The sequence below is a fragment of the Mytilus edulis genome, chromosome 12 (assembly GCF_963676685.1).
Source record: "Mytilus edulis chromosome 12, xbMytEdul2.2, whole genome shotgun sequence".
Taxonomy (NCBI): Eukaryota; Metazoa; Mollusca; class Bivalvia; order Mytilida; family Mytilidae; genus Mytilus; species Mytilus edulis.
In genome coordinates, this window is record NC_092355.1 from 75,764,917 (window position 1) to 75,778,402 (window position 13,486).

Here is a 13,486-nt window from a genome sequence, read left to right on the forward strand (position 1 = left end):
TAAAATGCTCTTCGGGGGAACATCTCGTTATGACAGAAGAGGTAAAACCATGAACAGGTTCGGCATATGACATTTGTAGACAAAATTTAGATTTTCCAGTTTGTCACCTTTGAAACCTCTAACCAGTAGAATACAATAATGAAATTGAGAATGGAAATGGGGAATGTGTCAAAGAGACAACAACCCGACCAAATAAAAAAACAACAGCAGAAGGTCACCAACAGGTCTTCAATGTAGCGAGAAATTCCCGCACCCGGAGGCGTCCTTCAGCTGGCCCCTACACAAATATATACTAGTTCAGTGATAATGAACGCCATACTAATTTCCAAATTGTACACAAGAAACTAAAATTAAAATAATACAAGACTAACAAAGGCCAGAGGCTCCTGACTTGGGACAGGCGCAAAAATGCGGCGGGGTTAAACATGTTTGTGAGATCTCAACCCTCCCCCTATACCTCTAACCAATGTAGAAAAGTAAACGCATAACAATACGCACATTAAAATTCAGTTCAAAAGAAGTCCGAGTCTGATGTCAAAAGATGTAACCAAAGAAAATAAACAAAATGACAATAATACATAAATAACAACAGACTACTAGCAGTTAACTGACATGCCAGCTCCAGACTTCAATTAAACTGACTGAAAGATTATGATTTCATCATATGAACATCAGGCACAATCCTTCCCGTTAGGGGTTTAGTATCATACCATCATAACATATATGAGAAGAACATAACCCGTGTCATGCCAACAACTGTTTTTAGAATAAATGTGTTTAGTTCCGACGCAAAGACCTTATCAGTGACTCAATATTAACGCCAAAATATGCAATCTTTAATGACTAGACAACAGTATCGTAATTATATCCCTTCTTAATAAGTCTATTCAAAGGTTTTGTAAGTTTCTGAGGTGAATACTGACACCTTTGTGCTTGATACAGAATATTTCCATAAAAAATTGGATGTGAAATACCTGAATGTATAAGAAGTCTGCATGTTGAGCTATATTTACGAATGATGTCTTTATACCGATGATAAAATTTAGTAAATTTTTTGACTAGTTTGTGATATCGAAAACCCTGGTGTAATAATTTTTCAGTAATACATAAATTTCTCTCGTTAAAATCTAAAACATTGTTACATACACGACCGAACCGAATAATGACATATTTGTGACTGGTAAATTTGTCTTTTAAACAAAAACTATTATCATAATCATCTGAATGACTGATTGTTTAACATATTTTGTGTCTTAACTTTTAACACCATTCTTGACAATAAAAGATAAGACAAAATACAATAAAATGTCAAGTATAATTTCAGTATAACTTATTTATTGATCTATATGACATATTACCTTGTGCACTTTTATCGTCAGCCTCATTGAGTTTTGTAACAACTAGATAAATTGCATCTGGTGATAAAAAAGTTTGATGTGTGTGGTAAAATTCTTTATCCCCTGCGAAGTCCCACAACAAAAATGTGGCGTACTCCTCTTCGTCATGTAGATCTACATTAGATTTAAGCATGGCTTCAATATCCTGTTCTGCCTGTTCATATAACGGACTTCGTTGCTGCGAGGTAGCTGGATGTTCAACTAGAGATTCAATGGTTACTGAAGGTGTCATTAATTTAGGCTGCCAGGCTACTTTCTCTGATTCTTTTGACTCCTCAAAACAGGTCAATGATGTGTTTTCCCTTATATCTTTATGTGTTCCTTCTTCTACTGATGGTTCAAGTGATGCTTCAATTGTTTTTTTGTATTGTTTCAAAAGTCTTGCATGAATTTCAGTTTCTTCTGTGGTTCCTATCATTAGAAAATTACAATAATATTAAAGAAATGTGAGAAATATTAAGTAAGATCAAAGTATAGAATAATAAATACACATTTACCAATATATTGTCCATCCAATTTTTCTTCTTTTTTTTTAAACAATTGAACTTACAAAATTACACACGAAGAGTTATCAAACGTGTAGACAGGGTTTCTTTTGTAAGTTGGAATATTGATATTATTACCCACTAAACCTGATGGATAATTTACACTTATCGTATTATCAATTCATTTAGTAAATACAGTTTCAAACTACCGGGTACAATTGATGATACTATTGATATTCCTCAAAAATATAAATAAAAGATAAGCATGCAATAAGAATCATAATATTACTTTAAAAGTCAAACTTAAATATAGCCATGTGATGTAAGTGTTAGTTTTCTATTTACCAGTTGCAGTCTTCAAGGTTATTAAGCCAATAACTAAAAGAAATGGGTAGCTGACTATACAAGTTTAGTTTTGCTCGTTGTTGAAAGATGTGTGGCGACCTATAGTTTCTTAAATCTGCTCCATTTGTCTCCTGTGATTACATATTCTTATTTTTTATGAAAATCACCATTGAATTGCATACATGGTACCAATGTAATGGACCTGATGCGCAATTGTACTATATATAAATAACCAGGTGATCTGCAGGGCGCAGCTTTATACTACCGCAGAGGTTGAACCCTGAACAGTTGGGGCAAGTATGGACACAGCATTCAAGCTTAATACAGTTCTGAATTTGGATTGTGATAAAATTCTTGACATTATATGAGTTTCTGACACAAAACAAATGTCAAGATCTTACAAATCTATTATGCAATATTGTGCAATTAAAGATTTCTTCTTCAAACTTTTCAAAAATTTGAAAATTGAGAAATTTGGGGAAAAAAATGTAAACTAAAACCACCCCCCTTTTTTGAAATAAGTCCAAAACCTGACATTTCTTTATACATTGATTGTTGGTTGCTTAACGTCCAGTGGCAAATATTTCATGCATATTAAGGACGACATTTCTTTTTACATAATTTACAAGTAGTGTTAGGGAGGTAAATGCGAACATACCAACATTGTATGTTGACTGTTTTTGAATTACCTCCCTTACACTGCTTTTAAATTGTCTTAATTGTCTGACAAGAAAAACCTAGTTGTTCCCCCTTTTTGCCCCTAATTCCAAAACATTTAGATCCATAACCCCCCAAAGTCATTACTAACTATCCCTTCATGGTATGGAAACTTGTGATATAATTTCAGAGAGATTCATACACTTAAACACAAGTTATTGTCTTCCCTTTTTTGCCCCTAATTCCCCATTTTTAGCCACTAATTCCAAAACATTTTGAGCCATAACCTAGCCTTTTCATCTAAATTTGGGTTTTTAATGTAAAATTAGAATAGAAGGTGAAAAAGCCTTTGTGAGACCTCGAAATTGAAAGTATTATCCTTTTCCTTTATCAAAATATTGTTAATCAATTAAAAATCATCAAACAAATAATCTTGCTTTGGAACTGGTTGTTATCAAAGGGAAACAATTCAATCTCAATCTCAATGTGTTTAAATCCCAGGAGAGATAAATCTTGTTACACGAAGGGGTAGCTCATCCACTATAGTCTATTTTTAAAACATCTTTTAGATATTTATTTTGATTTACCAAATTGTTTTATAATAAATTCCTCACTTTATGCTCGCAAAGTAAACTTTATTAAAAATCCTGAGAATGTATTTGCTATGCAATTTTTGTGGTTTTGTGAAAAGATCGTTTGAATTGTGTGCATTGATGCCATATAGTTGATAGTAACAAATACGCATGGGAGTTCAAAAACGAGATGTGTGAAAAAAAATGCCATTTATATTAAAGCAAAAAAACCTGACTCGTAATTTTTGCATATAGGAGACAAATCAGGTTGTTTAATATAATTTGTCGAATGATGGGTTGTTAATGGGTGCGAGTCATTGGGACACTTTAAAGGGTTTGGACAGAATTATGGGAACTGTTGAATAAGAGGACTAGAAATGAGAATTTGATGGATGAAAGCTTGAGGCAGGGTGGTCTTAATCATGAGAAAAGTTTGATAAAACAGGGATAATTCTTGTTGATGAAAAAATAAGTGCAGAGGAACAGAATATGGAGTGAAGTAGGAGTTTGGGGAGGGAACTGGGAATCAATTCCCTGTGTCCATCAAATAACTGAAAGCCATTAAAGAAATAAAGGAGTGGGGTCTGACATGTATGTAAAAGGATAAATTATGCAGGGGATGCAGACCACAGATTGGTCTAATTTGACAACTGATAAATAAAAATACGATGGATGCCGAATGTGATAGCGCTATCTAAATAAAATAAATGAAAACAATATATATTTTTTTTCAATAAGTACAATTTTTATTATGTAAACCTAAAGTAGAGAAATGTAGCATTGAATGACTCCAATAATTGAGCACGCATCCGGCAGAGCACAGCTTCCCATGGTCGGACTGAATGTCAGTTCATAAACATCTCAATCATTCAATGTTGTTACCAACCATATACAGTATTAGCGTTGGCAGTCCTTGAAAAGCGCCATTGACTGCTTTCAATCAAACAACAGAAGGAAGTTTGTAACCAACAATATTTTCAAACAACTTATCTAAAATGATAAATTCTTTCAACAAAGGTTATAAATGATAAGCAACGATGCAAATATTGAATTTTAGAACATATATAATTCTCTTTAACAATGAATTCAAAACAGCAATATCTATATTATTTAACAAATATGTACTAAATAGTGTCATGCAAATCGTTAAATATAGAAACACGCAATTTCTATTTTTAAACAAGGGAAATAACAATTACATGACAATCCTGTCTTCCAAATGAATTTAAAAACATTTTGTTTTTATAAACAATCATAACTAATTAGAAAGAAAGAAAAAACACACATACACAGTGAAAATAACATGTGTTTATGTTGCAACAACTGCCAACCTGTACCAGAAACAAACAATGGTTTGGAACAAACTATACACCACGAACGACAACTCGACCTAGAATGTTACTCACATTTGTTGATAATGTAAACAAACATCGATTTACAAAAAAGCGGTAATATGTAGCAATTAACAACAATCAGAATGCTGTAGTAAAGATTATCAGGAAATTAATCTGGCTTGCCGCCCGGAGATGCCGATAAGTGATATTTTACAAAATCATGTTTTCAGGGGACGTGATGAATTGTCCTCGCCAAAATTACAAATAATTCAGGTATCTAACATTTCTAACATATATTGATACCACGATAATACATTGATAATACTGCCTTGTTAAATATACCTTATTGTCAAAGAATGCAGCAATAATTCTGTTATCAACGGCCAAAGAAAAAATCGGGATGATCAAGCATGGAATTCCGGAAATTGACCGTCTCCAAAAATATTAAATTCTAAAATTGAGTTATCGTCCTTTTCACGCCAGACGACTATTGAAAAGGCTACATAACCCCCTTAAGTCATTACTAATAATCCCTTCATGGTATGGAAACTTGTGGTAAAATTTCATAGAGATTCATGCACTTAAACACAAGTTATTGTTTGAAAACTAAAATAACTAGCTTATTTTGAGCCCCTTTTTGGCCCCTAATTCCTTAACTATTGGGACCATAACCCCACAATCAATCCCAACCTTCCTTTAGTAGTATTTAACCTTCTTGTAAAAATTTATATAGATCCATTAACTAAATCTAAAGTTATTGTCCGGAAACTAAATGTGTCTTCGGACGAGGACGACGCAGACGACAACATGATACCATTATAGAGCCGTATAAAAAGATTTTGTATAATTGTCAATGAGACAACTCTCCACAAGTGCCCAATATGACAAAGAAATTAACAACTATAGATCACCATACGGCCTTTAACAATGAGAAAAGCCCATACCGCATAGTCAGTTATGAAAGGCTCCGAAATGACAAATGTAAAACAATTCAAACGAGAAAACTAACGGCCTATTTATTGTACAAAAAATGAACAAAAAACAATCGCTTCTCAGCTAGTTTCCAACCTGGCAAACTATTTATGAAGATTCACGACCTCGTAGCATTGAATTGGAACTTGTCAGACCAATGATTCCAAATAATTACATTGAAAGTTTATCCCGCAACAAATTTAATTCGATGACATTGCTAAAACATAAATGATATCTTAACTAGAAACTTAAAGTGCTATCCATTATTTTACCAAGAAAGGAGAACAAAATGTGTTTCAAATTTTATATCATACCATCTAACTTATTCCATATGCCATCATCAGACATTGCTTTGCATTTTATTGTGTGAATTTCTATTCCATTTGTACTAGTTACATCTGTATTCTCTTCAGAAAACAATCTTTTAATCAATGAGGTCTTTCCCGCACCATTCTTCCCAACTATAACTAAACGGATGTCTCTCTTTTTCTCAGATCCTGACTCAAGTAATTTGAGGTACAAGGGAACTGACTTTTTGTCAGCCATTAATTCGATTTCGGTTGGAACTTTATCATCTACAAAAAATAACATTATAACTTTATTGTAGTAGATGAAATATGACTAGTTTTTAAGTGCCTGTTTTCATTGTATGTTTATATTTAATACGCAGCTTAAAGGTTTTTAATTACTTATAAAAAAGAAGATGTGGAATGATTGACAATGAAACAACTGACTTAACAAGATATCAAAAGCCACACCAGTTTACAAGTATAGGTTTATGTAAGGCCTTCAACAATGACCAAAGCCCTTACTGCATAGTAAGCAATAAAATCCCAAAATGAAAAATGTGAACAAATTTAAACAAGAAAACTAACGGTAAAAATTAATGTACACCAAGAATGTGTCCAAAGTACACGGATGCCCCACTCGCAGTATTATTTTCCATGTACAATGGACCGTGAAATTGGGTACAAAATTTAATTTGGCATTAAAATTAGGAAGATCATACCATAGGGAACATGTGTACTAAGTTTCAAGTTGATTGGACTTCAACTTCATCAAAAACTAGCTTCACCAAAAACTTTAACCTGAGGCAGGACAGATGAACAAACGGATAGACCAATAGAAGGAAGAACAGACAGACGCACAAACCAGAAAACATAATGCCCCTCTAATATTGTAGGTGGGACATAAAAAAGTTAGAAAGATCACACCATAGGAAAATGTGTACTAAGTGTCAAGTTGATTAGACTTCAACTTCATCAAAAACTACCTTCACCAAAAACTTTAACCTGAAACTCTCAGTTTCATTTTCTATGTTCATTGGACCGTCAAAAGTCTATTTTGGCTTCAAAATAAGAAAGATCATATCATTAGCAACATTTGTACTAACAATGACTAAGTTCAAGTTGAATTGACTTCAGTTTCATCAAAAACTGCCTTACCAAAAACTTTAACCTGAAGCAGGACAGATGGACAAACGGACGGACACACAGACCAGAAAACATAATGCCCATCTAAAATCGTAGGTAGTGCATACAAAATGATTGAACAACAAATAGGTAACACAGCAACAAACAACAACCACTGATGTACAAACTCCTGACTTGGTACAGGTACATACAAACATACATAAATGGGAAGGGGTTAAAATGTAAGGGGGTCACAACCCATTTATGATTTATCAGGATCTGTTGGATAACATCACTACTGAGGCAATACTAAATTATGTTTTATTTTCAAATAAAATTCACATCATTCATGATGTGGCATGCTTCCAATGAGAATCTCACAATTGACATATGAATCATGAAAAGTAGGCTGTTAGTTTCATCAATTGAATGGATACTTATTTTACGTCAGGAACTTTTAAAGCCGGCTATACGGTTAGGTTTTTATCATAGTTGATGCATTCTTAAGAAAAAAAGTATTGTTATTAAGAGCTCATCCAGGGAAGGTAAAATCTTAACCCCCAAAAAATATGGTTATAGGCATTAGTAAGTTCTTATCATCACCCCTTTGTTGATCATTTAATGTGTTTCTTTACGATTCCCATGGAATTACTGTGGTTTGAGTAATAATTTTTCAATAGGTGTTTATTAATTAATTGATTAGATTATTGCGGGTATACATATTTAATTAGCACAAATGCATTATATGAGTAATTTATTACGAGGTAAAATTCCTGGGACCAGGAACCTAAGTAATATTGTTGAGAGTTTAACATCTATAAGACAATGACAAATTAAACGTAAAATGGGAATAACTGTGTTTTAATTTTGGAGATGTTTTCCCGAGCGAGTACTCGAGTATCGCTCGGTAAATTTAAGGAGTACTGAATTAGTAAACCTCCACTGAGTAAACATCTAAAGTTAAAACTAACGAAATGAAGATATAGAGAATTACCTTCCACCCCTAGTCCAGCATTCACACCTGAAGATTTTTCTGACTTGACAGTCTGAAAATGAGGAATAAGCATTGTAAATATAGTTTCACCAACTGACAAGGGCATTAACTCTGCAAAATCTCATTAGTTCAGAAAACAATCTGAACTTGATTCGTATATTGTGATGGTATATACAAAATATCAAATCATTATCTTCCAGCAATTTAACACATTATTATTTGTTGGATACCAATTTATGTGAATGTCATGCGTACCACTAATTAAAATATACAGAATATTATAAATTTCCAAAGGAATGTTTGCAGACTTTGCCAAAACAACGAATATGCAAAGTTTTCATTTAACCAAGAAAATTGGTACCAACGAAAATAAATGAAACTACATTAATACATTTTTTCGATGAATTAAATAAGAATTTGCCCCAACATTTTTAAGTTTCAATATTTGGACAATATAATAAAAACATCATATTAAGATTATTGATATGAAAATTACCTTTTGTCAACCGTTCATTTTCAATGGTATATATATTACTGTTTTAATCAAAATCAAAAAGATATGGATCATGAACTATTTTCTTGTCTACAATTATAGTGTCCTTTGTTGAATATGCATATAGACCGAAATCAGCGACACATGAAAGAGCATATCATTATTGCTAAAATGTTGCAAGAAAAACAGACACCCATTGTATTCTTTACAGATACAGATTTTTATGTTGGTCCTTTCTTAAAAAAATATATTATGTATTAATCCTTTCTTAATCATCTTTCAAACAAGATTTAAAGATCATTTGATAAATGCAGTGTAAATCAAAAGATATATATACGTAAATGAACCTATCATAAGTATATAACTTTGTTAAAGAACTTCCGATTTCAATGATTTAGTATTTGAAAGTTTTAATTAAACACAAAGACAGAGATATCAGATACTAATGAGGTCAACGTTTGTGTATTGATTGGACTGCCATGTTCTCTATAAACTAATGTTATGTCATTTGGTCAACTATGATTGGCATTAGGAATTCCAATAATTGTCCCACCCTTTGTGTTTAAGTGAACCTTGATCATTACAGTTGTCAATCGTACTGTTAAAGGGGCACTAGCTAGGAGATATATAAAAAAAAATCTAATATATTATTTTTTTGGCTCAACCATTAATGAAATGCAAATAATGAAATACTAATTTGTTTTTATGGTTCAGTTTTGTCAAAATAAGCTAAAATAACATTGATTATGAATTATTCACTTGCAAGTGAATAATTCGACCTCATGGAATCTGTATTCATGTGAACTGCAATTTAACCCCTGAGCTTGATATCAATAACACGTGATTTGTATGTGTAAAGTTATTTAAAGGAAAATAATGTCAACATTGAAAGTGAAACAAACTGAAGGTAATTCATTTGATTGACTGATTCCATCCACAAAAAAACATTCTTATACAGGTAAAAACAATGATATACATTTATTTTTCATCTTTAATATGGAATCAAATAGACCTCAAAAAGTTCAAAAGCACAAGTTTGCTTAATCTGTGTATATCTATAATTATGTTTACATCGCTTAGATGGTCATAGAATGACTTTAGAGGTCAACTCGATAGTTAATTAGATGGTGTCTAGATTGATTTACACACACAACGAAGCTACATTTTTTATGCTCGTGCCCTTTTAACTTTTTTTTTTAGATTTTTAATAGTTTGGATAAATGTTTTACATTGTTATAAATCAAATATGAGAATATGAAAATTTGATTAACATCCGACGGTGAACATGAATTTGACAGCTAGTATCAGTGCCCCTTTAATGTATTAATATACTTAAATGAAAATACAAAACTAAGTTAGTAATTGAAACTAGAGGCTCTAAAGAGCCTGTGTCGCTCACCTTGGTCTATGTGAATATTAAAGGAAGCAGATGGATTCATGACAAAATTGTGTTTTGGTGATGGTGATGTGTTTGTACATCTTACTTTACTGAACATTCTTGCTGCTTAAAATTATCTCTATCTATAATGAACTTGGCCCATTAGTTTCAGTGGAAAATGTTAGTAAAAATTTACAAATTTTATGAAAATTGTAAAAAATTGACTATAAAGAACAATAACTCCTAAGGGGGTCAATTGACCATTTCGGTCATGTTGACTTATTTGTAAATCTTACTTTGCTGAACATTATTGTTGTTTACAGTTTATCTCTATCAATAATAATATTCAAGATAATGACCAAAAACAGCAAAATTTCCTTAAAACTAACAATTCAGGGTCAGCAACCCAACAACTGGTTGTCCGATTCATCTAAAAATTTCAGAGCAGATAAATGTTGACCTGATAAACAATTTTACCCCATGTCAGATTTGCTCTAAATGCTTTGGGTTTTGAGTTATAAGCTAAAAACTGCATTTTACCCCATGTTCTATTTTTAGCCATGGCGGCCATCTTGGTTGGTGGCCGGGTCACCGGACACATTTTTCAAACTACTAACCCAAAAGATGATTGTGGCCAAGTTTGGATTAATTTGGCCAAGTAGTTTCAGAGGAGAAGATTTTTGTAAAATATTACTAAGATTTACGAAAAATGGTTAAAAATTGACTTCAAAGGGTAATAACTCCTAAAGGGGTCAACTGACCATTTCAGTCATGTTGACTTATTTGTAAATCCTACTTTGGTGAACATTATTGCTGTTTATAGTTTATCTCTACCTATAATAATATTCAAGATAATAACCAAAAAGAGCAAAATTTCCTTAAAATTACTAATTAAGGGCCAGCAACCCAACAACGGGTTGTCCGATTCATCTGAAAATTTCAGGGCAGATAGATCTTGAACTGATAAACAATTTTACCTCATGTAAGATTTGCTCTAAATGCTTTGGGTTTTGAGTTATAAGCCAAAAACTGCATTTTACCCCATGTTCTATTTTTAGCCATGGCGGCCATCTTGGTTTGATGACTGGGTCACCGGACACATTTTTCAAACTACTAAGGGTGCAATCAACAGCTTTTTTCTATGACGTCATATTTTGAGGGACCATGTATAAGTGACCCTTAGTGGTCAGGGATGATTCCACTATATAGATTAGGGCCGCTCAGCGGCCCCCAAAAAATGTACATGAAAATGAATTCCCAATTCAGGAAAATAAAATAAAAATCGATATTTCCGGAAAAGTTTCTGTCACCAATTAAGGCAGCTATAATTTTTCTTGTTCATAGTTTGTTGTCAAAATGTTTTAAAATCCTTATAAGAATGCTGTTTACGATCGCATCTTGGTAACAACGATTTAATTATGTCAACATGTGGGAAACAATTTTAGCAGCCGAATACAATTAATTAATATATTATGGGAGTATTGGTTCTTGCAAAAGCAGATCGCCCAGCAGGTTGATAAAAATGGGTGTCAAAGCTGAGTGAGACCTCGGCAGAGAGCAAATTCAAATTTTGATATAACATTGATGGATAAGGTTTAATAAACGCCGATCTCGTAAAAGCAGATCGCCCAGCAGAGCCGGTTATATAATATGATGAAAACTTGTTTTGTAAAAGAAATTATTTCCTCAAAAGACAAAAGTTTGAGCATTTTTTGAAAATAATGTTGATGATAGACCATTCATGAAACATGATGTCATCATTATTGAACTATTTCAAAAGTTTTGAAGATGATCCAAATAATTTTAAAGAACACTGGTTCAACGCTTTAAATATCTTATCAATTAAGTATATGAACTTTTGTAATTGCTTTTCTGAATTCGACAATTAACCAGTTCAATTTGAAATCCATTTGAATTAAGGAAATTTTAAAGAGATGACCTGCTGTTGAAAAAATACCTGATGAATGATTTTTTTCAGTGGTCTATGTTAGCTTAAATATATGTTTTTTTAATAGGCCTAGGTAACTATAGCTAAGATGATAGACTAGTGCATCATGTTCAATGATATTCATGTAATAACAGTAGCCCATCCAGAATTATTCAAAATGTTACAACTTACATGAACATCAGTGTACAGGTTAAACTTAATAATATACATTTTCCGTTTTTCAGGAAAATAATGTTATTTCGTCTTAGATTTTATGATTAAAAAATTCCCAATTAGAATAAAAATTCCCAATTTGATGTTCAAGGGACCCATTTGAAAACACCTGGAATCATCCCTGGTGGTGGACTGATTAATAAAGATACTTGTATAAAACTTGATATCACTGGAATCAGAATGTTCTCTAGTTTATAATGGAATAAAAAAAAAGTGTACTTTTAATGGTATAAAAAAGTTTTATCCAGAGAAACTGGGGAAAACATTGCCTAATTTAAGCTTAAAAAACCTGAAATCAGGTCATGTGCACACCCCTGAAGACATGATACCTGCACATTTTTCATAATCAAAATTGTATGAATTTCATAGATTTTTACCTGGTCTTTCAAAAAATTCATGCTTCAGGGTAAGTTCGCCTGCTCCGAAAAGAGCTACAGTGGCTGCAAATAAGTTTTCAATTTTCACTGCCAAAAAAACAGACTGTTTACAGTGTTGTCTCCCCTTAAAACATGTATATTTAATCTAATTTTTTAAATTAGTTTAATCATTCAACCTGCTTTAATTGAAGTTAATTAACATATCTTTACAACCAAATACAAAAAACATGATACTTTTTCACCAATTATGTTGATAAAAAGGGACTTCCCTCCATGTCTATTTTTAGTTGGGGAATAACCCCTAGTTTTTTATACGAAACTGTTTATAGCACCCTAAGGCAAAACTTTGTATGCGAAATATTATATTTTCTAGCTTTTCTCAATCTGTACACTATACCGAGTAAAATGATGTCTTACTTTAAGGATTGTGACCACGAATAGTGAAGCTACAGCTCTTTTTTTATGTCGCCAGTAGTGGCATATTGGCCAGTGGCAAACAGTTAAACTGGCAAGTTCCAAACATTTCCTGTATCACATTTTCATCAGTTTTACAAAGAAAATAAATCATAAAATTTGGTTTCTTTTGAATAAATAGAATAAAAACTATGAAATAGGCATGAATAAAGTTACTTTAAATATATTTTGTCCCTAGTACTATATGAACTAAGTTATAGCTGAGTTGAGAAAATATTGAAATAGTGTTTTTCTTAGGAATGGCATCATTTTACTCGGTATAGTGTACCTTTTTGACTACAAAAAGTACCAAATATATATTATAATGAATAAAAATTTATGTTACACTGATCAGGAGTAAAGGTCAAAGTAGAAAAAATCTACACTTTTCATATGCAACTTTTGGTTCCAAATATATGAGAGATTGAATAAAAATATCATGACGTCGCAAAAAAT

At 32.2% G+C, this 13,486-nt stretch overlaps 1 protein-coding gene across 1 annotated transcript in view; it reads right to left on the bottom strand.

Annotated features, from left to right (window-relative positions):
- LOC139497846 (ankyrin-1-like) overlaps positions 1-13,486 on the bottom strand; it is a 40,182-nt gene that overhangs the window by 3,921 nt on the left and 22,775 nt on the right. Inside the window, exons 6-8 of the mRNA XM_071286085.1 lie at positions 8,169-8,220; positions 6,077-6,337; positions 1,359-1,808 (exon numbers count right to left, since the gene is read on the bottom strand). Of these exons, the coding sequence (XP_071142186.1) occupies positions 1,359-1,808; positions 6,077-6,337; positions 8,169-8,220 (763 nt within the window). The remainder of the gene's footprint in view (positions 1-1,358; positions 1,809-6,076; positions 6,338-8,168; positions 8,221-13,486) is intronic.